Source organism: Plectrocnemia conspersa, unplaced genomic scaffold, assembly GCF_051122295.1.
Source record: "Plectrocnemia conspersa isolate PC_06_02 unplaced genomic scaffold, ASM5112229v1 ptg000008l, whole genome shotgun sequence".
Taxonomy (NCBI): Eukaryota; Metazoa; Arthropoda; class Insecta; order Trichoptera; family Polycentropodidae; genus Plectrocnemia; species Plectrocnemia conspersa.
Genome location: NW_028277172.1, coordinates 4,433,127 through 4,460,222, shown reverse-complemented (window position 1 = coordinate 4,460,222; position 27,096 = coordinate 4,433,127). Strand labels below are relative to the sequence as shown.

General features: G+C 29.0%; 2 protein-coding genes across 10 annotated transcripts in view; both read right to left on the bottom strand.

The window, feature by feature from the left end:
• Positions 1–3,821: 3,821 nt before the first annotated feature.
• Positions 3,822–10,269, bottom strand: LOC148232753 (uncharacterized). The gene is made up of 5 exons (XM_088189636.1): positions 10,101–10,269; positions 7,312–7,487; positions 5,048–5,118; positions 4,674–4,966; positions 3,822–4,067 (listed from the first exon to the last, which is right to left on the bottom strand). The coding sequence occupies exons 1-5, from the start codon at positions 10,159–10,161 to the stop codon at positions 3,910–3,912; spliced, it is 759 nt and encodes a 252-aa protein (XP_088045762.1). The 5' UTR covers positions 10,162–10,269; the 3' UTR covers positions 3,822–3,909.
• A 4,374-nt stretch (positions 10,270–14,643) lies between these two features.
• Klp31E (kinesin-like protein 31E) overlaps positions 14,644–27,096 on the bottom strand; it is a 69,466-nt gene continuing 57,013 nt past the window's right edge. For 2 of the 9 annotated variants that reach the window (XM_088189851.1, XM_088189852.1), the window contains exons 17-24: positions 23,009–23,165; positions 21,840–21,945; positions 21,587–21,770; positions 21,361–21,525; positions 21,170–21,290; positions 20,921–21,097; positions 20,452–20,651; positions 15,034–16,040 (exon numbers count right to left, since the gene is read on the bottom strand). In XM_088189851.1, the coding sequence (XP_088045977.1) occupies positions 15,941–16,040; positions 20,452–20,651; positions 20,921–21,097; positions 21,170–21,290; positions 21,361–21,525; positions 21,587–21,770; positions 21,840–21,945; positions 23,009–23,165 (1,210 nt within the window). In that variant the 3' untranslated portion in view covers positions 15,034–15,940. Of the gene's footprint in view, positions 16,041–17,199; positions 17,383–20,451; positions 20,652–20,920; positions 21,098–21,169; positions 21,291–21,360; positions 21,526–21,586; positions 21,771–21,839; positions 21,946–23,008; positions 23,166–23,594; positions 23,910–27,096 lie in introns of those variants that run through there. The other 7 variants (XM_088189857.1, XM_088189858.1, XR_015810394.1 and 4 more) reach the window with 6 other exon arrangements.

Sequence of the window (27,096 nt, the reverse complement as noted above, 5' to 3'; positions counted from 1 at the left end):
TTTTTATTAATGTTTAAAAAAACATATTTTTCTTTGTATATATTAGGGTAAAAGATTTGATAAGATTTTGGAAGCCACTAATTTTGATAATATATTATATATATTTTTTTAAACACATAATTTATTTAAAACGACATTTTTATGAATCACCTATTTAATTATGTTTTATAATCTTCTCGGAATTATTTTATTTTAATATGATTATCTAAAAGCAATTTTGCTATCGATGTTTGAGAAGACATATTGTTTAATCAATATTTCTCTGTATATATTAGTTTAAAAATTGAGAGGATTGATAAAATGTTGAAAGCCACAAGTTTTGGTTGTGAATATTTTATTTTATTTTAAGCAGATAAATAATTCAATATGAATCACTTTTTAAGAATATATTACAATTTTATTTCTATTTCTCAGAATTATTTTCTTTCGACATCAATTTATTTTTTGTGTATTAATTTTATCCGCTCATTTTTTGAGAAACCATTGTTTATTAAAATTTCTTTGTATGCATTGGGTTATAATTTAGGCAAATTGATAAAAGGAGCTGCTTATTTGCTTGTAAATTAATTTTAAGCATATTTTAGATTATATGTTATAATCTGTGGAATCCATTTCATATTCTTAGAACTACTTACTCTTGATACTAATTTATTATTTGTGTATTTTTTCCTCTTAATCATTATTTAGAGTGGTTTTCAGATTAATGAATTGTTATATTTTTTCTGAATTAAAATTTCATCAAAATCTAAATCTATTGTGAAATAAAGTATATCTTATACAAATAGTATAAATAATCAAAACACAAAAATAAATTGAATTGACGAATACCCAACATAAAAGCTCGTCATTCTATATCAAACCAAAAAGCTTTGTTATAGGTTATAAGCATCAAGATAAAAAAATTATCGCGATCCTTCATTTGGGTCGGTGGGTTTTATTGCGTTTTTTTCTGACCCTGATGATATCTATCAAGATAGACTGCGATTTTTTTGGTATCCTTTCAAGGTAACTTCAAGTTCAAAAGCAGGATCGATCCAGATACTATTACTTCTTATTGCATTGTAAAAACCTTAACCAGTTTAGTCCTAAATGTATTTTTTTGCTGACGAATAAGTGATGCTTAAATTGCACACCATATCAAGAATCAATAAAAATGTTGAGTCATCCATACGATATCAAATTTCTCATTATTAATAAGCGAATATTATATATAAAATAATATAGAGAGACGGCTTTTTATATAATACTATTTACAGGTATCAAAATGTCGCCATTGAATCATCATTAATTTAATATGAACCACTTTAATATCTATTCACGAAACCATCGAAAGTGGTTTAATTGTATTCAGATTTGGTTTTTTTGAACACGATGCATATTATTGTTTTAGTATATCAATTATTAACTTTTTAAAGCTATTATTCTATTTATATATATATTTAATGACTCACTTGCAGGATATTCAAAGCTTAATCAAAATCAATTAAAGGTCATCATATTGACTTTCGGACCCATTATTGAATCGAGATCGTCGAACCCGTGTTTGTCCATCACGACTTTGCATATTTTGATCTAATTACCATATTGGGCGTGTTCTTGTGACCGATGGTCAAGATTGCCAAGAGATATTAATTCAGGCGGCAAAAAATCGTTTCGGCCCTTAAGGTATGCATTCAATCTGCAGAGAAAATAAAGTGAGGCCAATGATCTCGACCCATTCCGGTTGAAAAGAGTAATGATATCTTGCGCTTACTGATTGTATACAATTGCATCTTCTGCAGATTAAGTTTATATTTTTTCTCTTTGCATACATATAAGATGCTGTATAAAAAAAATAATTAATTTAATATTGCTAGTAAATATAAAAATGAACTTATTGGAAATAGCTGTAATAATAAATTAAGCTACTTTCTATATGTTATAGAAATATTACAAACATTTTTTTGATAGCAAACTATTTAATTGTAAATTAATTATTTTTTATCTTTTATTCCTAATTGAAAATTTCAGGAAAGTACATAATTATTATACAATTTTAATTTCAATTAGTTTACCCACTAAATATAATTTCCCAGTACACTTAACATACAAAAAGTAAACAGTTGCGCGAATCCATTTTAGGATTAGGATTTACCGCCCATTGATATGCTTTGGTGATAATTCGCTGTGTTATTTTTCAAAGTAATAGTTTTACTTAATAGTAATGAGCTACTATTATTAAACTAATCTATAAATCTTTTAGGGATTTTATTTTAATTTAGTATAATATATTTAAAACATGTATTTTTTATTGATACAAAATTATAAAACTAGTCATACGATTTATGCAATAAGTAATTAATACTCGTGGTTTTTTTCGCTGTAATATTGCATAATGTATTTTCTAAGTTGTCTCAAATATCGGGTTGAACTCTTTGCATGAACAAGTTTGACGTCCGACGTAATGAATTAAGCTTTGTTGTGCCTTTAGGAGACGTTACAGTTGATTTGATCTGACTCTGATTATTGTGAGTTTGAGAGAACTCGTGTTTATTCCAAGTCGAGAGCGAAGTTGAAGTTCTACTACTTAAGTGATTCAATACGGATTTTTTGGGCTTACGTACTCGGCGATAAGCGGCTGCTTACTTGGACTTTTAAATGTCATCTTGATGCAAATTTAGCTGAACTCTTGTTTTTCAAATCGAAAACAAAGTGCTACTTCTGAATAAAGTCTCAAAAAAGTGTCTGAAAGAAGTTATATTAATAATATAATATAATATTTTTCTAACATAAATAGTTCAGTACAACTTTCCTTTTAGTTTTTGATCGTCTGACCAATATGATGATTCAGGGCGGAACCAGACTATTTGTTACTACAAAAATCGGTTAAATTTTAATCGAAGTAATTCTATAAAAAGTGAATCTGAGAAATTTTGATGTATTTGGCACCGATTTTTAATTGTGAATGGATGAAATATATACTCTGGGTTTGCTACCTGTCGGCTGAATTATGAAACGGTCTTATTTATTTTGTATTTGGCACCGACTTTATTTAGATTTGCTTTTGGTTTTTAGTATACCGTTTAATATATGTTATGTATAATCCAGATTCTGTACCTGTTAAAAATGTAGAAATCCTTTGAAACTGTTACAGATGTTTGTTTATATGAATAGTTCGAAAAACCAGTAGTATAGATGGTGAATAATACCTAAAGGATATGGGTTCAAATCCCATACAAACTATTTTTTGTGTCTGAGAGATCAAAATTATTAATTAATATTTAATTATAATTCCAGTCGATCATCACAGATTAGGTTTACAAATATTTTCTTAATCACACGGTATCGCCGTACATGTACGGTGGAAGATCTTTCGCGGTTTTGTAGTACCCCATATAATTATATATTTACATACAAACCAGAAAAAATAATATATTTATATAATATTTTTAAATATAAGTTTAAATATTTTTTTATAAATATATGTTATAAAAAATATTTAAATTTCATATAGTGAGTAAAAATATTTAAACTTCAAATAGTAAAAAATAGCGAAATACCAGTTATAAAAATATTAATAGTAACACAATAGAAAAAAATATATAATTGACATTTTAATAGAAAAATAACAATGCATATTATTTAATAAAATAAATTATGTATATTTATATTTTTAATATATTATAATTTCTATGTTTAATAAATATGTAAAAAAAATGTTACTGTTAATTTATAAAACTTTATTGTATTTCATTATTGTATTTAAAAATAATTAAAAATATATTAGTAAAGTTTTAAACCTTATATGATAAAAATTATTTAAAAAATATAAATCACTCATCTTAGTTACAAACCATTTATTCTTACGTTTCTCATTTTTCTTATCAAAAAATATCACAAAAAATATATTTAATGTAAATTTACATTTCATTATAAGCTAGTAGGAAATATTTCATCATATGGGATATTCAAAAACACTCTATTGCAAATTCTTCTACCAATTTTATCCCAAGCCAGTTCCACAACTGGCAACAGTTCGCTGTAGATCAATTTCCAATAGTCGACAGCGAAATCTCTTGCTATTTTATCTGTAATAAATATTAAAAATATATAAATCATACATAAAAGATTATGCGTATCAAAAATAATATTTTTCCTTGATAATCACATCTTAAAATTAAAATATTTTTATTATAAAAAAAATTAAATTATATCAAATGTAAAAAAATATTGAGGTGTGTAAAAAAATATTTTTTCGAAAGTCTGTAGTGGATATTGTTTGGGTGTTCTAAAAAGATAATTTCACTCGAGCGTTTGTAAAGCAGCTTTCTTCAATTGTTACTGTTTAATGTGCAATTGTGTAGGAGCACCTACAACCGCTTCACACTTGCAACAAAAAAAATATTTTTTTGAGAAAACTATTATTTTTAAAATATTAAGTGTTTAATAAGAAATAAAAATGAACATATATTTAATACTAGAAATAGAAACTGTTTAAGGATAGTTAGGTATAAGAAAACGAGTACGGCCAGGGGAATTATTTTCGGAGGCTTGAATTTGCATAATAATATTTCTAGGACAATCCGCAAAAGTCTTTTTATATTTTCTGTTTATGTTTATATTATGTATTATATGTATATTTAGTGAAAAAATTAGTTATATTAGCTAAAAAAAATAATAAAATAAATAAATACCTAGCTCTGGATTATCAGCAAACAAAACAGGCAAAAACAGCTTCATATCACCCACATCCGGCCTCATGACAAATTTGCTTATCTTCATATATTTTTTGCCTTTCCTTTCTTTGGTTTTGCCGTATATTTTCCAAGTCCATGTCAAATCACTCATTGTGTTGTTGAAGTAGTTATATTTTGTGGATAAGACGATAGCGTTTAATTGACCTTCTGCTCTGAAAAAGCCTTCGATGAAAACCCACATATTGACCATATCGATTTCTAATATCATCGAGTCATCCTGCAGTTCAGGTCTATAATTATATTAAAATCATGTTTAAAAACTAGTAATAATAATAGTAAAAAACATATTTTTGTAATAAAAAAATAGATACCTCACATCTACTACTTTTGAATTAGCTAATCCACGAACTACGATATTTTTCATCACTGCTTTGCCTACAATCTGTTAATTTATTATAATATGAAAGCAAAATTGAACATTTCTTTTAACATATATACATTTATAACATAGTAATTATTTTATATAAATATGTTTAAAAATGAATACGGAATCTTTTATGACTTGTTGGTACAATTTGATAATACATTTATCTTTCACATGTTCGCTCCAACGCAACTTTGCGTCCAATATCATGTCAATGTAATGAATGAATTCTTAGTTGAAACTTATGTTTATTATTTTACCTTCAAGAGCGCAAAAATATTATGATTTTTTTAAGAATATTTAGCTAAATGACTTTCATAAATGATTACTGATATATTTTTTAAGTTTCTATAGCATATGGATAAGTGTTTTGTTTAAGTACTGAAAACATTTGCTTAATATATGTTTTATCTAAATGTTATACGTTGAATTATTTAGTTCTTTAATTTTATTACAAATATATGCATTTTCAAGAAGCTAACTTTAATCTGTATTTTTGTCAAAGCAGATTTATCGGTTGTGTAGATCAATCGCATGGCTTTATGTTCTGTTTAATGTAGAGTACGCTCGGGATAAGGATGCCGGTTTGTTATTGTGTGCGTGTACATGTATATGAGAGGGAGAAGCGATGTAGCGTGTACTTCGTTGTCTCGCTTTCTCTTTTAAGGACAGTCGCTGATTCGACAACGCTGTATTCGTCATTAAAGTGCGGTGTGGCACAGAAGTTCGATCTTCTCTAGTGATTTATTTTAAATAATTGTGTGTATATTGGTTTAACACAGATATGCCCACTGTCCCATGGGTATGTCACTAAACTCGTGCCACTGTTTTTTATTTATAAATGAAATTTTTAGGCATATCTGGGTTAATTGATATCAAGGCTTCAAATATACACTGTAAGTTATTCGTTCTCTTACCCGTGGATTAAAATATTTTAATTATTTTTCGATTAATCCGTACGTTGTTGGTTTTTTTACACTATTCTCTGTAAGGCTTAAAAAAGTTATTATTCTTATCGTTGCGCCAATGATAATTTTTTAATTTATTCAATGGATTCTAATGATTTAATAGAGTCGTCGAGCCATTAAGCATTCTGCGAATAATTTCTTTCCCCATTTTATATCTTTTTGCTTTTGAAGAATAGCTAAAGACTTCATTATTTTTTTGACTAGTGAAAGATTTTGAATTTTGCAAATATTTAATGAATAACATTAATGTCTGATTTCTTCGATTATATAATATATTTTTAATTGTCCGTTGAAATTTCCAACTTAACTCAGGTGTATGTATGTTAAATAAACATATATTTTCTTTTAAAATAAAAAAATTAAATATTCTGAGCGAAATTGTTTTGAGCCACACAGTTCACGCACACAATAACAAACCGGAATCCTTATCCCGAGCGTACTCTAAATAAATATAGTTTTACATATGCATATATGACGTAGAAAATGCGCTAGCAAACACTTCCGCTTTATCCTGATTAGTATCGAAAATGTTGTTCTTGACTTTTAGTTATACAAAAAATAATCTGCCAAGTCTAATTTTTTTATTCGATGACTTTAAAAATATATATAATAAATACTGTAATCTGCAAATATTTTGAGATACAAAAAAATATTATTTTTAAGAAATTAAAATATTTTCTAAATTATTTTAAGTTATATTTGAATGAAAAAACGTTCAATATTCTATGAAGTATCAAATTCTGATTTTAAATAAAAAGTAGGAGTAAAATTTATTTTAATTTATTTATTATTATTATTGTAATTTAAAAATAATTATATTTTATAAAGCGAGTGATTCTCAAACTATTTTATTTTGTTGTTTAATATAAATAATTTACATAAAATTTTCTAACGAAAATCTATTGTTATTAATTTTATATTACTTATTTATTAACATTTTAATAAAGCATGTTATATAACACGCAATCGTAATAGCGCTAATTATAATTGCAAATGAGAAACGTCGATTAACTAGTTCAATGAAAAATATCATGTAATAATTAAATATTATATTTAATTATTGCTTTATAAATATTTTTTATGAGAAAGACAACAAATATAAAGGATCATATATTATTAATATAAATCTTTATATATGTACATACATATGTACATATACCATTGACCTTAAAACAATATCAAAATCTAGGACAAGATCAGTTGTATTATATATCTCGTTTTATTTATAATTTATAATACTAACCTGATTGCGTTTATATTCGATAGTCATATCCTTTTCCATATAAGGATCCAGGGGTGCTATATTTAATTCGGATTTGTTATAACCGCTAGAAAGTGAAGCCAATGCTGAGTTGATTGAAGCTTTTAAGCATTTATCCAAATCTGGATCATCTCTGTCGCAAATCTTAAAAATTTCAGCTGAAATTGATATTTGAAATAGTATTAAAAATATTTTACGTTGAAAATGCTCATTAATGAAAGAGAACGTGTTTTAACCGTTGTTACAGTTTCACATCAGTGTGAATTTAAATTAATATATAAATATATAATTTGAAGCTTATCCTTCACGCTTCAAAAAATCATTGCGCTAAACACATAAGGAAATACTTATACTATAGCTATAGTGTATAAAAAAAATACAATAAATTATCATTGCACAATTAACATAATAAACCAAAATTAAGACAAAGAAAAGATTAAAATATATTCACAGCTTAAGATTAACATGAAATCTCAAAGTATTATTATTATATTAGTCCGATTAAGTCTTGTTAGTTCTTCACCAGTATTTTCACAAAAATATATAGTTTCATATCTAAAAAAAATGTGGTCCAAAAATTTATGTGTTTTTTTGTGTCTGAGAAAGAAGTAGGAGTCATATTTTTCTTGCTACTGTTTCTTAGCTCGTTTATTATACAACATGTATTGCTTCATAATAGTAATCGTATCCGGAGTCAATATACTTTTTACCGACCTTCGTGTTTCGTTTTAATTTCCTAGTACCCAATTAATACACTTTTTCTATACAAATAGTTGCTATAAAATAAGAATATAACACACTTTTTTATACTAACCCTAATTTTTTTTACATATCAAAAATTATTTACTGTAATTAAATATGCTTTATCGAATTAATATTACTATGTATGTGCAAAATCTGATTTAGATAAACCTAGTCGTCATGTTTATATTAAAAGTGTTCCTTCCAGTTCTTAGTCCTCTAACCAATTTCAATGATTTGGGGCAGAACTAGACTCTTTGATATTGTTTAATACAAATATCATTAGATTTTTTCATATATCAAAATCGTCCCTAAACGTAAGACCAAATTAAGTAAACTCTAATAAATAAAAATAAATACAACCACTACATAAAAAAAATATTTTATTACAATAATTAAACTTATTAATCCTTTTATATATTTGTACCTGCATAATATAATTTATTTTTATGTATTTATAAAACATACAAAATGCAGCATGAAGACTGTTAAAAAAATATTAAAAACAAAATCCTTGAAAAGAGAAGGCTTATTAAAAATGCCAATACAGTAAGTTCTCGACTTACGCGGTTAATTCGTTCCAGAAAAATTCGCGTAAGTCGAAAATCGCGTAAGTCGAAAATCGCGTAAGTAGAGGAATACTCATCCGATATGTATTAAATATTAATACATTCCCCCAATCATTCGAACGATACTTAAAAAAACTAAATGCCGTCTTCTTGTATGTATACATTAGGTTAAAATGAAAATAAAAGCAATATAAAAATTTATTCTATGTGTAAAATGTCTACATACATTATAATCTTAACTTTTTTTACAAAATAAAATGAGAAACATAAAAATAATATTTATACATACATATTCATTAAAATATCATGTCATAATGTCTATACTATTCCATTTCAATATCTTTAGGTGTTGGATTTCTTTTATCTAATAAGAAATCGTACTTATCCAGTGAAGATTGTACACTAGATCTTTTTTTCTCATAATAGATATTTTTATAACAGGAAATAGCGTCCTGAACTGCTTTATTGGCTTTCTCAAACCGATCAATGTCGGGATCTTGTGCTTTTAATCCAGCCATTCCTTGGTCTATCAAATTGAGGCATTCTTTCATTTTTTGTACTCAAATTCTTTTGTTTCTTTGACCTCCTCCTCCGAATCACCGCCGTTGTTTCTATATTCTTCAAGTTCTATTAAATCTTCATTGTTTAATTCCACTCTATGATTTTCTAACAATTCAATCAAATCATTTTCATTTAGATTTAAATTTAATTGGTTTGTCATTTCAACAAGATCATTAATTATGTTATCTTCCTGCATGGGGTCTTCAACAACTTCAAAAAATTGAGGAGTAAGCTTCTTCCAAACGTTTTTCATGGTAGACTTTACAATTTCATTCCAGGCAACACCAATATTTTTAACAGCTTCATAAATATTGTGTTCTTTCAAAAACTGTGTCAGTGATATACTGTTTGCCCTTCAGTTACCTTTATGGCATTTCTAAAAATTGTCCTTAAGTAATATTTTTTAAAGCTTTGTATTATACCTTGATCCATAGGTTGTATAATATTATAGAGGTCGTATTTGGGGGCAAAAATGCTATTTTGATATGTTCGTGATCACACGGTGCATTATCAACCAGGAACCAGGATATTATAACAAATTTTAAATTTTCGAAATTTTTAACCGCGTAACTACGAATCCGCGTAAGTAGAAACCGCGTAACTCGAGAACCTACTGTATATGCAATCAATTCATGACGAAGCTAAATTAAATAAATTAATAAAAAAACTGAACTATTCACCAAAACTAATCACCAAAAAAAGATATCTTTAAAGCATTACTGCTAAAAACTACACATAATACTCGCTTTCGTGCTTGTTGCACAACATTAAAAATTATGGATAAATGTTTTTTGAAGGTGAACCAGATTGCATAACCATGATTGTAGTTATCATCGTTGTTTGTGGCAATTTATTGCATTATTTAATTTATAAAAATATTTTTAAGCCATGTTTACTTACGTATGTCTGCATTTATTGCTTTAAACAAGCTCAAAAACCAGATAATTGCATACACTTTCATTTTTCACTGCACAAAACTCGTCTGGTCAGCATGAGAGCTCTTCTGTCACTGCTGTAACTCCACTTTGTAGCACTAACGTCTGCATAAAAGACGACATCCAACAACAATAACAAAGAAGCAAGCGAAATTGAAATTGCATATTTGTGTCATAAGTCAGTGATGTAGTGATACATAAAAGTACCTAATTTCATTTCATTAGCACTAATTTTGTATATTTCAACAACTACGAATAGAGTAATATGATGATGTAATTATGTTTCAATATAAATAATTTAAAAAACACTAACCAATATATTATGACGCAATTTGTGTCGCTACTCTGATTTGAGAAAGTTATGACTAAATGTATCTAGATTAAAATATATTTATCCATTATCGCTTAGGCTTTTATATAATATATACGTATAATAATATTCATGTATGCGTATAAGTGTATATTTTTAAACGCTTGTGTTCCATAATAATACGCATATAATAAATAATTAACAATTGATGTTAGAACCATCATTAAGTTACATACACAGTGAAAAATTCTTCTTTTATCGACATTCATTATAACTATGCGCACGTTTCTAAAAAATCCTTGAAATATGAATATCCAATTAACTATATTTTCAGAAAAAATAATAATTTGTAAAATTCTTGCATTGAACTTAAAATTTTAATGATATGGTTCAAAAACGTTGATCAATATAGAATACGTTATCTTTCATAAATACTTACTTGCTTGTATAACTTAAATCTTAAAGCATCAAAAACTCTCAAACTGTGAGCTCCAGCGTCATGAAATTTGTGCAGATTATTAAGCAGAAAATTTTTAGATCAACGCGTTATTAACATCAAAGTGTGTTTTTATTTATGTTCCGGAAATGTCAATTTTCTATAACGATTATCTATCGTATAAGAGAGGTATAGATACAGATTAAAAATACGCAGTTTCATGCAGTGTTAGTTTTAATTAATCAAAAAATTTGTATCCTCCGTTCTTTGAATATAATATAAAGGCACTGCACCGCAAAAAATGTCGATAATATCACAATTTAACAAGATTTCCAGTAATAAAAAATACCTACAATATTGTAGTACTACACAGAAAATAAAAAAATAATATTATAACTACAATACCGAAATTTTTGACTTTTTAAAAAGCGAAATACCGTTAATAATACATTACGGTCCGTTCACGCATTTCCGCGTGATTGCGAACCTTAAGCTTGTAAAAATATCGTGCGAACTTGAGGTTGTTCAAGATATGGCAATATATATACATTTATAAATATTTTTGTATTATAGTTTGAAAGAAATTTTGGCTATTGTTAAAACATATGCATACATTTAAAATTATGCTAATATAGCGGAATGTAGCGTATTAAAAATATTTTAATTATCATTTTAAGGTTTCTAACCCTTTGGGGGTGTGACTTCGCAGCCAGTAAGACGCAGGTGGAAGCTAGTGAGAATTTTATTAGATGATGGGCGAGGTGTTTTTTCAGTGCAGTGGTAGAGAAGCTGGCGCATGGATGTTGTCGGTGGAATATCCTCAGAGGTCTTGTAGTTGGCGTGGTAGTGACAGTATAGCGGGGTTAATCCTTCTCTGCTACGGTGCCTGTATGGTGGAGGCCCTCTCACGATGTGAGAGGGACTCCATGACGGGCGGGCGTCTGCTAGTCTCTTCGATTGTCTGACGGAGTCTGCCTGTGATATAGCCCGTCCAAGATGTTGGCGCTCATCATCGTTGTGTTGTAAATAAGGGTGCGTGTACGCATGCATGCATACATATATAGTTTTCCGATAGGAGAACGTTCCAAATACTAAATTAGGGCTGTTTTAAGGGTAGGGTGACCATACGTTGGAAATTGAATTAAAAATTATAATGTGTTATATTTTAATTATAAAAAATTGTCATGTTATGGTATTTTGTAATCAATAAAACAATTCCTGTAATATTCCATTGGTATTTTAAAAAATATTATATTGAACAGATATACAACCTAGAGAGTGATACCAAAACTGCTCTCATGTTTTTAAGTTAAAGATGTATATAAATAAACAAAAAAGTGAGAAAGTGATATTTTACACTCCTCAACAAATTAAATTAAAAAAGTACAAATTAATTGCACATGTAATTTCACATGGTCACCCTATTATATTCTCTCACCAATACTATGACGATGAGCGTTCATATCTTGGATGGACTATATCTATAAATCACAATCATGCAGCAATCATCCAGCCAATCGTTGCACTCGCTTCTTAAACGACGAAATAAGTATACGCCTTTAGAAAGTGACATTTGCTTGATGGATATCTCGGTATAATATACGGTACTATTTGTCTTCCGGTGATATATTTGCTTCCCGTGACTGTTTCGTAACTAAGAAATATTCATTCAATACACCGGAGGATCCTTGCGTGTAATTTATCAAGGAACTTTTTAGTTCTAGTCGTAACGAGAGCCTGTGTGTAATCGCACTATTGTTAAATAATCACTTTTGGTTACAGTAATTAATTATTTATTAGTTTCAAGAATAAGGTCCCCTACAAATGAGAGTCTGTATGATCCCCAAATTATTATAATTATAAAGTAGCTTTGCATTGTAAGTTTTAAAGTAAAAATCAACATATATTTTTTAAAGTAAATTTCAGTATCAGCGCATCTATGAAAGTGCTACCCTGTTTTAGATTTTTTCTATATCTTATACTATCCCATCGATGTTATAATATCTGCAGGATGACCAAATCAACGCAAATAACATTAGAGTCCTTATAAATTAATTACTATTGTACAAAACTATTTTAAAGCCAATATGTACATAATCCAAATCTTGGATACAGACAAAAATTTGTACGTAGAAATAATCCAAAGATTCTGATCAAAAATATATTGATGCATTACATGACAAATGTGTAAAAAAGACATAAAAAAAAATATCAGTAAGATATATTTCGATAGATTGAACTTATTACATTATCAAATTATAAATATTGGCTAAATATTAATGATAATTTGAATCAATGTTAAGTCAAAAAAGACATTAACATTTCCCAAATAACCGGTTAATAATCATTAATATTCATATTATACAAAAAAAACCTTGTATTATAATATCTTTTAAAGTTTTATAATATATCCTTAAATGTCATAGGTCAGAATCTTATATGAAGCATTTCATATATTTCTAAATGTATGTTAAAGATTTTTTAATTACATAAGATAATTCAATCATACGATTTGTAGGATTGTGTTAAGGACAATAAAGAAATACAATTGTATTATAAATTATTTATTCATATCTAGACAATAATACAGAAATTGTGAATAAAAAAAAATCAGTCATCTTATATAATATTAAAATTAAAAAAATCAATAATTACGTTTAGCTAATGCGGTGATAGCTAAAAAATTACAATATCACAAAATGTAAATTAATAATCGTTTATATAAGTATATATTTAAAAATAAATGCCAAAACTACATACATATGAGTGGTCGTTTGAAATACTACATATAAAAATATGATTTCAATAAAATACATTGACTAGTATATTGTAATACTATTAGAAAATTATAAATATCATCTATATATTCATATATATATATATATATATTTCATAGCGTCACTACTCGACCAATTGATAAATTCTTTCATACAACAACCATCAGAAACAGCAAGATCTATATTATTATCATATTTCGTATAAATGTGTGTGATATGGAAAATATTTAACAATAGCTAATTAACCGTAAACTTTTTCACAATAACACGATTCAATAATTTTGTACTAATATAAAAAACATCGCAAAAGTAGCTCAGATTCACAAAACGTACAAATATATTTATATATGTATGCTAAGTTAAATTATTTTATTCGATTATAAAACCTCACACCTTTCTTTGGATATATTAATTGAGATTACAAATCTAATACAAAGTGGACCAATAAAGATTGAATTTATCATATAATGCTATAATGCACTAGCTATGAAGCAGTTAAACAATTTGATCAGCGTAGAATTATATAAAACACTTTCAAATCTTGATACATATTAAAATACAAATTTTTTTAGCAGTAATTTATTACATCAAAGTTCAGTATAATGATGCACGTCTATCATTTCAGACTATGACCACACAAAAAATCCTGCAAAATAGATATTAACAACATTGACAACGACACAAGCTTAACGCTCTTATAAAGAGGCTTCAGAAAACAATCCTTTTACTGCCATCTAAATAAATGTCATAAAAAACAAAACTAATTACTGAAGAGTTGTTAAGTGGTTGCTTCACTGCGATCTACAATAATTTGACTGTACTGTAACTAGCTATAAAATAAATTATATGTATTAAACATGCTTCAATCTTTATTAGCGCACTTTGTACATAAAACAATTAATATTATCGTATTAAATATATTATAAAATTGCATTAGGTCAACGTTATCGATAGAATTTTCTCATCAGGAAAAAATCATACCAGGTACTGTAAAACACTATATTTTATATCATATGTTACAATTACAAATAATAAGAACCATCATCGTTTACATAAAATTTTCAAACATAGCAAATCAAGTAATAATTATTATTATGAATTATTCACATCGAAATAGGCCTTAACTATAAGGATCCGTAATACGCTATCAAAAACAATAGTGCCATAGCAACGTATTTGGTAATATTGAATGATCACACATCATCTTTGAGATTGTGCCTTCGGAACAATCCTAACCCTAATCGCATGTCTTTTTCATCCGTAACGCGGTTTATATATATCACATTTTATTATTGTTAATATAAAATAATGGTCGGACTTTGTTTTATATAAGAGAAGATAGTATTATTTACAAACTGAAAACTTCAACCTGCTACTTATGTGTGACGGATAACATTCGTTCAATCTCCTCCTGAGCGACGAGGCCGGAGACGTCGGCGGTAACCGTCAGCTGTCGAAAGAGTTGACCATCCTCGCGTTGTTAACGTTCCAAAACTTGACTTGCCCTCCGCTGAAATAGTTTCAGGATGAAATAGGAAAGTTAAAAACAACGTACTGAACATAAAAAATAAAAAATAAATAAAAAGAAAACCAAAATAAATAAAAAAAACACATGTCTTGTGTTCCGCCGTAAGCACACAGTGAATACACTCTTTAGATTTTACGTAAAGCTCGTCAACACGAAGCAGAACTCTATTCATAATTTATAATAAGCAAAAATAGTTTCCGTATATAAGCATCTCATAATCATTTTATATTATTGTTGTTAAAACGTTGATATGAATATTTCTAATGATGGAGTATAGGACTTTCTAGTGTTATTAGTATTAACGATGTTCAAAGATGCGGGAAGGGAATGAAATGATAATAATCATAGCGATACAATCAAGCGCAATGATGTCTCCGATAAATATAATATTCTTTTACCAAAATTTAATAAACTACGTATGTTTTAATAAAGTTGCAGTATCTATGCCCTCATTAATATAAATAGGGAGACATCACTGTATAACTGTAAATAATTAATAATGGCAAATTAGTACCAAATTCTAAAGCATCAATGAGATAATAGTTGCAATTTATAAAATCAATTTAAAGTAACTAACAATGAACGTTTATAACGAGACGATGGATGATGATCATAAGCAATTCTCAAAAACCGAGACACACGTATCACACAAAATATGTATATAAATAAAATATTGGAAGATGAACCTTTTCGCTTCTATGTATCTATTGCTTGATTGACGACGACGGTGACGACGATGATGCCTCACGGGTCGTCAATACGATTTTATATAGAGCAAGTAACATAAAAGCACGTGGGATATGTGCATGCTTACGAACATTACTAGCCAAACGGAATCTGACCAGTGGCAGGTGCTGGAATGTCATCGTCGCAACGTTAACATGACGTGTGAAGCTGTGATACGCGCGTGATGATTCCGTTAATCCCATTTTTAAGCGGGAATGAAGAAATGTGATGTGCAAATGAGGGGCGTAAAAGCGAAACGGCGATTTGTTCTTGTTTTTAACATTGACTTAATAGCTTTGTGTTCTTTGTATTGTCTTATTTCTTACAAAATTTATGCAAGGAATGTTGCGATATGAATCATTAGAGTTACGTTAACGTGTATACCTAAAATGAAAGCACTACTATTAGTAATTTTACATGACTTGGAGATTCTGAATAATTTTGGAACAAAGATTTATGTTCAATTGATCGTTTGCAAGACCAGAAGGATTAGATAATTTTATCATATACTGGAATACGAATACTTTAGAGTCGTGTGGATGTGCGTATCAGAAAAAGCACTCCTTTAAGCTGTTGTTTAGATATTGCAGCTTAAGTTCAAAATTTTACACAACTGTCTCATTGATTTGTTCTCATCTAAAATACTCACAATATTAAATATATTTTGTACAGTTGCAATTTTGAAATAGGCACATAGATAGCCGTAGCTCTTGTAATATTTCCCATATAGCGATGGTACAGATCACAGATCTCAGTTAATATATGTAGCACCTTTCATTACTTACAGCAAAATCTAGCAAGATACTTTTGATAATTTTGAGTCTAAGAGATTATTTTTCCAGATTAGTAATTTTTAAATAGAATATGTTATATTATAAATATGATATTACCTTTCCTAAACAAATATTTTTTTTGCTTTTAAGCCCCTCAAATAATATTACTGTCTCATACACATAAATTATTTACTTATAATGATGAATTGACTCAAAGAATCAGATCTTATGTTAGAATCTTACATCATAATAATTGATAGTTGAGTAAGGAATGTTTGTATACAACATGAGTTACATAAAACGATTTAAAAACAGACCTAACACATCGACTTATGTAAATAACATGCATGATAAAAAAATATATAAACATAGATTATAATATATATAAAGATAGTATATCACCACTCGTCTGATCGTCGATATTTTTACTTCAATTACTTTCGATTACGTAAAACTCGATAGTACAGTGCTCGTGTGTCAGTGCACGTGTGTAGTTACTTTGCGAAAGAACGAACTCAAAATATCGGTTAACTTTATAAAAACGTAAAATATTAACAAATAAAGCGCGCATGCAAGAGCGACGAGGAATGTTATCATGGGATCGTTTAAAAAATCATAAGCGGAAAGATATGGACTAGGGTCTGGTAATATTCATTGTTCCGCCATCGGACATCGCCATATCTTCACCTCGCCGCTGCTGTAAAAGCAATCATTACATATGGTCACAATGTGAACGACGTTCAAGCATGAAGACCTTTCATATTAGAGACCCGTTTACATTACAACAGTCGATTTTTTTATCAATACAAGATACGTGAATATTTTTGGCAAATTTTATGTTCTGATTTATTTTATTTTTATTTTTTATATATTATATATAACTAGAATCAAGATTAAGAAAAAATTTTTTAACCAAAAAAAAATTAAATACACTTTGGTACAAAAATATGACAATTCAATTACCAATATTGATTTATAATCGCTAAAAAAATATCAATTTTTTACATCTATTTTATTTACTTAACTTTTCAGCAAACCTTATTAATTTTAAACCTTTAATTTGACTAAGTTAAAAAAAAAATTGTTGAATTAAATAGTCAGTTTTTTTAAAGAATAAATGGACAGTAACATTTAAAATTGTTGTAACATAACAGGCATTACAACGGAGTAAATACAATCAACAACTACTAAGTAAGTAGTGGGGCACCAGACTGAAGTCAAAGTCTGCAAATCAGTGACAATTATTTGATGAATTATAAACTAATATTATAGCTTCCATTCAAAAGATGTCACCACGCACAACCTAGCCCAATTTTATTTTTAAATATTTATCACAATAATGGGGTGACCAGACGTCCTTCTCAAAAATTTTATCCTCAAGAAAAAATGTTCAAAGTAACCTTTTTTTAATGTCCACCTTTGATATTTTCAAAATCTGGTCATCATACAATATTAATCTGTACAAATTGAAAGACACTAGAGATTCGAGCACATATTTGATGTATTAATCACCGACTTATGTTTCTGGTCTATCATGCCGGGAAATAAAACGTCAGTCACTTTTTGCAAAGCATCAATCAATACGTTTTCAGCTTGAATGTGAGCTATCGATGTGCAGTGTGCTGTCGCAAGTTTAAATCATATATCAGCTGACTTTGAAGGTCGGTCGACAAGCATTTTAACAACTCGCTGACCGTCCATTTGTATATCTTTGTTTTTCGTGTGATTTTGAAGCACTTTGAATGTACTATTTTTTGTCCAGTTCCCACAGAACCCTATCTCAATTTTTTTATCTTTCAGATTTTTTATATCTACAGTTTTTTAATGCATTTATGATATTCTCTATAAGCTCATTTAAAAAAATTAATACTTAAAATGTACGCCCTAGTTCAATTTTAATTAGTCATGACGATATTCATTCGTGAGATTGGTAAAATCTAGGAAAATCTAATCTGTGACAATCGATCGGAATTATAATAATATTTCGATCTTCCAGGCGCAATAGAAATTGAAAAACACTAGGGATTTAAACCCAAGTTCTTCTGGTATTAATCACTGATTTATACCACTGGCTTATTGTACTTAAGCGTTCATTAGCGTCGACGAATCAATACCTCGTCAGTTCGAATGTGTATAGCTAAGTTCGGTGAACGGCGAATGTAAGCTATCGGTGAGCAGTGTGCTATCGCGAGTCAAGATTATATATCAGCTGACTTTTGAGGTCGGTCGACAAGGGTTTTAACCACTCGCTGACCGACCAGTTGTGTGAACAAAATTTAGTGATTTTGAAGTGTTTTAAATGTAATATTTTTTTGCTAATAAAATTGAAACCAGGACCTTTTGGTATTAGTCACCGATTTATACTACTGTCTATCGCGCTGGTTCTACCTTCAGTCACGTATTTTTAGCAAATGAGCGGCAAATACCAGCTTGCTTTTACAGATCGAGAACGGAATCAGCTGACTCTCGAGGTCGGTCGACGAGAAGAAGAATTACTCGTTGACCAACCAGTAATAAAAGATGTGATTTTGTCGCGCTTTTGATTTATTATATAAATAAAGATCTCCCTTGCGTAAATATTTTTCTCACGATCTTTCCTGCAGATGTAAGAATTATCATCTCTACAGTAACTTGATATTTGACTAGCAAATAATATAATTTTTTTTGATTTTTGGCGTGAGAATTTCGGTTCAAATTTTTTAATTAATGACTAGGGTGTTTTATTTAATTCAACTCATGAATATATTAATTTTGAAACACCCTGTTCCTGTGGCACTCCCCTAATTGATCACGCATGGTTAGCAAGTGAGAATATATTTTAAGATTATCACTGATATAATATTTCAGCGACTTGAACAACAGTGGTTGGAAATCTTTTAATAATTAATGACCATTTAATAAAATAACTGGCCAAATAAAACATAATTATGGATTCAATCAATACAGGCCAATAATAATAATTAATTTTCTAAAAATATTTTTTTTACAAAGTTTTATTATAAGGAATTCTGGTAAAAAGCCAATTTAAAAATACACAAAATATTATGATAAAATACCAATGTTTTGCCGAAATTGTTTTTAATTAAAAAAATATTTCGGTAAATGCTTTTAAATTTAAATTAATTTAATATATGATATAACATAATTGATTATAAAAATGTAAATAATATTGATTTTAGAAACAAAATGTTTAAAAAGCAGTAACAGTAAAATTGTTTTTTATACTCATAGTAATTAGTTTTTAGTTTTTTTTTTGGGTTACATATGATTTAAATGAGATTACACTGCATTACAATATTTTTGACTGATTTTTATTAATAATAATGTGCTGATTTTAATTTTTATACTTGGTATATTATAATATAATCAAATAATTGGCAATATATAAAAGAATCTTTAAAAAGCAATAAATTGAAAAGATTTTAATGTTACTGATAAAATTTAAAGTGTGACAGTAAAACTGTTATTTAAAAAACATGCATTGTGGAAAAATATAATATTATACAAATTCTACTGTAGAAATAAGCTGTATGGCTATCGGTTTTGTATAAAAAAAAAATCAGAACCTAATTATTTTATTTTAAAAAATATAATAAATTATCATTTACGTATCACATTTGTGTTACGAGAGTCGAAATCTAATAAATTCATTACCATTTTACATACACATATGTATTTAAAAAAGACTGCTATAATATAAACGGGCTTAAAAAATAAGTATTGAAATATGATTACAAAAATATATATATAATTTAGAGCCACTCACTTGGACGCTGTGAATATTTGGTTGGAATTGGTAGCTACGTGATTGATGCCAAAGTTATCGGCTTCTATGGACGCCAACTGCTTACAGGTGTTGGCGTCCCATAGCTTCAATTGGCCAGTGCGACATCCTGACACTAAGATCTCTCCTCTTTTCAGAAGGGCCAATCCATTGACCCAACCTTTGTGTGCATTGTAGACAGTCTTCAAAAAATAATATAAAATATAGATACAAATACTGGTACCAAAAATTAAAATAAACTTCTTATGTCGATTAGTTAAAAAAAATATTTTAGTTTGTTTATCTTAGATCAAATCTTAAAATCTTGACATAAAACACTTTGAAACAGTATTTAGGACAGGTCAGTAATTATTATAAATAACACCTAGATTTGTGATAAAATATTTTTTTTTTTGTTAAAATACATTCAGTTACTTTGATATAGTAACAATAAATGAAGTACGGAACTTACGTGTGGTGATATCTGTGAGTTCAAGTGCCACTTTTTAATACTAGTGTCTCTCGAGCCCGAGAATAGAACATCATCGTTCAAGCACAAACACTGCACTCCGTCATAATGTGGTGGTTTCAAATGTAGTCGTGGGACATTACTGTTACTTCCTATTCCTTCACCGGACACTTCAAATACCTATAAAAATATAATATCATAAAATTTAGCTAAATTATTATAAACATCTCTCATAATTCAACAAATTAATACCTTTATGTAATGATCTTTAGAACCTGTGACAACAATATCGTCGACATCCGTCAACGGTCCTACAGCTAAGCACATAACGGCGGCTTGATGACCAGTTGCTATTTTACCGTTGCATTCAAACCTAAGAATACATAATAAATAATATAAAAGCACATTAAAAAAATATATGACGTCATAATAAAATAATTTACATTCGCAAATCCCAAATCCTGACTTTATCATTAGCAGTTGTGTACAAAGTCGTGCCTTGTTTATTAAGCATGATGTCATAGATGTTTGTTTCCCCGACTGGCAATTGTACAGTGCGAGACACAGTCGTCAATTGGTCACCGCCCGCTTGACTTGTGCCAGAAGAACTAGATCATAAAAATACGTTTTAATACTATCTTAAAAATATTTAATTTCAAATAATTATACCATAATGTTTTGATGGCTTTGACGGGTGAAGAACGCAAATCCCACACTCGGACGTAAGCTCCAGAAACACTGAAAACCAGCCTCGTCAACGGATCATAGCGTACGGTTTTCACATTGTTGGGATGTCCCATTAACGTGTGTAGTTGTTGACCAGTAGTCAAATCCCACACTTTAACTGTCCTATCTGTAAATGATGTTATAAATGATATATTTACTAATAAAGTATATTATGTCTTGTGTTATGATTCTTAACCTGTTGAACCACTGAGGAGTATATCGTCGGTAGCGAAAAGCGATTGCACGGCAGCCGTGTGACCTTCAGCTATGTGTGTGCATCGAAGAGGAGATCGATCGCTGATCTAATCGATAAAGAAAATCATATGTAAGTATCTTTTCATGATCATATGTTCCTTCTTGTAAAAAGAAAAACGGATGCTATAATCCGGTTCAGTTAAATGATAAATAACAAGAATATATTCCACTAATAATAATATAAAAAGAGTGATTTATGATGTAATTTATTATCGGCTAAATCAAATATTAAGTTATATTATTATACAAGAACATCTTTTGATTTTTATATATTTATAATAAGTACATATGTAAATTTATGCGTTAACCCAATGCGTTACAACGGGGTAAAAATAGTGAAACACTAGACTAAAATCAGTCTGTAAATCAGTGACATATATTATACTAATTATAAACTAGTTTTTGCAACTTTTCATAAATTACTATGCTTGATTTATTTTAAATTATTCATCACTATATATATATATATACAACTGTGATATTAAGAAAATCGAGGAAAACTCAATCCGATCTCCCAGACACAATAAAATCTACATGGTATTCAACCCCAGAACTTCCCAGTACAATTGGTTTATAGTGCTAGTAAAATGTAATCAAACTCAACGGCTGATCTAACCTAACAATATTAAAATTAAAAACAGTACACGAAGTAAGCCGCAGATGGAATGATACATATTTTTTAAAAATGATTTTAAGCTTAACTTTATTATTTTAGTAAGTTTTTTTATTCATAGATGCGATTTATCGTAATTGCCTAAAAATAGACATATGGTTGAGAGCCTAACTTCAACTGATATCCTAAGGCCACAACCTAGATCTTGTTAAAACACTTCTAAAATCGACTCACAGACTTTAGCGCGAGATTTTAAGCTATTGAGCATCAAACTGAGAGCGTACCGTTACGCCGACGCCGATAGGTGAGTCCTGAAAACTGCAGTAAAAAGCAGCAATCACACAATCATAATCAAAAATGTTATATGTCATATTGTAGAAATGATATTCTGTTACATCATAAAAATTAAAAAAAAATGATCAAATACCTCTCTTAATCTTTTTTTAAATATAGTAGGATACCAAAATCAAAAAATTGCAGTTGACTTCTTAACTTACTTTGCTTAAATTTTCTTTGATGTGTCCACCCGTAATGTTGTCAGATACGGCCGTATTCACAGTCAGTCGACTGAAGACGTTTTCTTCGCGGTTTGCAGCCAACCGGCGATACACTGGCGGAGAGCCTGGCGGCGTGCACGAGTCTAGTCCGGCCTCCCTGCACGGTTAGTGGGCAATACCGCAAGCATTAAACATAAGCGCAAGCATGTTAAAACGGCTCAGCAAAAAAGGGGACATCTAATTTAAGTGTTCAGTTAAAAAGTTAAAAAAGGGATGAACGAGTTAAAAATCACAATCTATAAATCTAAATATTAAATTTGTTAAATCGTGTATATATGTATAATTATGTGTAACAGGAGTACCATATATATGTTTAATGAAATTAATTCAAAAGGGGGGAGTCGATAATTAAGTGAAATGTATATATGGCAACACTGAATCTTTAATCACATGTTAAACTCTTAAATTAGATGATAAATATCGTTTTACTGATCGTTTTTATGTATATTATAAATATAATACCATGCTCAAAATACACCATAAGAGGTATAGTTTAAAAAAATAAAATTAAAATAAAATAAGAATATTTTTTTTTACATATTTATTACATGTTATTATTAAGAATAAATGCAATATTTAATCATTAATCGATAGATTTATATACAATAATAAATATTTATGTACATTCATTACCTTATTATTAATTTGTTATTAAATTTACATTGTACGTTAAGTAATACTAGAAGAGCTATCTTTAAAAAGTATGTTTATATGAAGAAATAATACACAGAATGGTCCCTGTTATATTAAAAAAAATGATAAACAAAATTAACATGCAACATAAAACACACAGCAGTGCTGTTAATCATTGTCTTCCGTAATGGATAGTTCACATAATAAACTGAAAATCAGAAAAAATCACATAAAAGCAAATAAAATGATTTTAAAGCTCGAGAGTTACACACAAGCATGCACTTTAAAAAAATCAACGCTGAACTTTCAATAAGCTTCGGTGTAGTGTATAATCAGAGACGGCCTGGTGGCGGTACAAGAATTAAAATGATACATTTAAAAAACTTTTAGTTGACTGTTAAACAGCGATAATTTTTTTGAACAGAACCATAGTTTATATTTATAATTTTATCTTATTTTTTTATGACAAGGTTCCAAAAACTTTATTTATACAAAAATGATTAGCAAAGTATGGTAACTATATAAAGATGAATAAAAATGAAAATCACTCGTGCATTTCTTCGTTGAACCTGAACCTCTTTCTTGTGCTGATATCAGGTTGTCCCATTAGTCTTTGCGGTTTTTTTTTACATTTGCGAAAATGTATAACTTTTTATAAATTAAAGATAATTTCACTATTCTTTCGGTGTTTGTTAACAGTAGTCGTATCAATGATGCTATTTAGTAACAGTATATTTTTTGTTTCGATATTTTCAACCCTAAATCAACAACGGCGGTGCTTTATGAATTTCATATATTATGCTTTATGAATTTCAACTCGGTCATAATACGGCAATAGCAGTTAAAAATATCATGCAATGGGCAGGGATGCCATTCAATTTAGAAAGCGGCAAATGTGATTCTCAAAATTTTGTTCCGGGAATTTTGACATTGAATATCTACATAAGGAGGTATTTCTTAGGGGTTGTTAGTGAGGATATTAAGGCTGTTATCAAAGCAAGTCCGAGATTAACGATACAGAATCTAGCACAAAAGCTCAATGTGTTGCCTTTTTTTTCTATGGCTTATGGCTCTTAGCCTACTTGAGTATTCAAATTATGCTGGTAGTGAAATCAGCAATGATGGTTTCCCGTTGGCTGCTTCGCCGGATTTTTGTTGATAGAATATAAGGGAAGGGAATATGTATGTAAAGGAATAAAGACATCTCTTGTACACCATTGCTAGTATTTTATTATAATAATTACCAAATAATTTTTATTGTCAGCAATTGTTGCAATTAGTCTCATTGGTAGCGACTGATTATTTTATTAACAGTGCATTATTGTTTATTTTGATTTTGCTTCTGACGGGAATCAAAGCATATACCTATATGACATTAAGCCAAGTATAGCCATATGCGCCACCAGCCCAATATAATCTCAACAGATAAAATAAAATTGTCAAGAAAAAAAAAACATGGATTTTGAAAAAACGTTTTGTGGGAACCTATCTATTTATTATGGGCCAAAATTGGCGGCACTCTGGTAACAGGACAACACATTCTTTTGATGGACGTTGACTAGAAGACAACGGCCGGTGGTGCCTAGTGTAACATAATTTATAAATTATAATAATCTTTTTAATAAAAATACTACTTAATCTGTGTGTAACTGCCACCTGTCACCATCCGTCCGCCAAAGTTTTATTGAAATTTGGCAAATATAAATACATAAACAATTTAATTATGAAACTTCTGAAGTATATACTGTTTTTAATGTTGAACATTGACACAAAAAGATAGATTTCTATAATCTATATTATAATAATTTACATTTTAATATAAATTAAAATTTTAATTAATGAACTCAAAATCAGTGGCGAAAATTTTGGGTCCCCGTAAAAAATATTGTATCAGCCCTCTACAAAAAAACTTTGGATTCTGTTAATGGCCTGAAAGACTGCAGGTTTCCTACCCCTGATTTATTAAATACATATTGTTTCTCTAAGACTAATATGAACGGCTTATAATTTTTTTTAATTTTTGACAGCCACTTGTCCTACAAAACTTTGTTATATATAAATTGCTCAGTCTATCCTGAACCATTGAAGATCTCATAAAGTTTGCTGAAGCGGCGGTTACTGGGATACTGTCAAATCTCTTTGTAACGAATACCGAAATAACGAAATTCCCAATATAACGAATCTTCAATTTGTCCCCGAAAAACTTTCATACAAAATGTTTTCATTGTAATGAAGACTGATCTCAGTATAACGAAATATTTTGATCCGAATTTAAGAATGATATTACAACTTGACAGAATTGTCGAATTGTTACTGAAGATGAGAAATGGATCCATTTCTTTAATACGCGACGTAAAAGGCAACCGTTGGGTGCCAATCAACCCCCAATTCTAAGCCCGAGAACAAGATTACACCACGATAAGATAATGTCATGCATTTGGTGGGATTTGAAGTGCATAATTCATTATGAGTTATTAGATTATATGCAGACAATTAAGACAGACATCGCGTGCCTAGATAATTCGTTTTAAAGCGACTCAGGCCATAAAAAAGACCTTCCCTTATAAATTAAAGAAGGGTAATTTTACACTAAGACAGCACTTGCGCTCATGTATCCAAGAAGATGATAGAAAAAATCAATGGATTTTCTTTGGAACTTCATTCTCATCCACCGTATTCTTCAGACATTGCTCCAAACGACTATCATATATTTAGATCCCTGCAACAGTTTTTAAGTGGAAAAAAATATTCTACAAAAACGGCATTAAATAATTTATTGCTTCCATAAAAACAATATTTTTCTAATCAGATATAAAAAATTGATCTAGAGAATAATTGTAGAAAAAGATGGAGAATATATAATTTAGTAAATGTATTACGTTTTAATTTTTAACAAAGACTACGGAACAACTTGATATATCTTCAGAAGTGAGGTTATTGCTTCCACTGCTTCTCGGCGATTTTAATTGTTACGATGAATTGTAGTGTGTCAGCTCGTCGAGAAGATTCTGCTACAGAACTCATACTGTTCCATTTCTAGTCCACTCCCATACTTGCTGGAGTGACAAACATGCATCAGTGGACTGAACTTTCATCGATGAATGTTCTACTTTGATGCATTTTAAGCTTCTGATGTGCTTACGTGTTGCACTTGCCAGTCACTCTTCAAAGCAACAGCAATTATTCGACAAACATCTTGTTATTCTTCCCATATTCATTTGAAATGGTTTGCTTCATTTTTCATTGTAAAATATAAAGGATAAGAATTTCATAAAAAGGATCTATACTATGGTTCTGAATCGAATACTCGAATATTCGCCCGATTTTCATCCATATAAATATCGAATATTCGTTCATACAATCTAATTAAATTTGAAAACAATTTAGGATGAAAC

Coding starts and splice junctions, on each gene's coding strand:
- LOC148232753 (XM_088189636.1), bottom strand. CDS start 10,161: ATGAAAGTGTATGCAATTATCTGGTTTTTGAGCTTGTTTAAAGCAATA. Junction 7,488..10,100: donor AGCAATAAATGCAGACATAC/GTAAGTAAACAT, acceptor TATCAATTTCAG/CTGAAATTTTTAAGATTTGC. Junction 4,967..5,047: donor TCAAAAGTAGTAGATGTGAG/GTATCTATTTTT, acceptor ATATAATTATAG/ACCTGAACTGCAGGATGACT.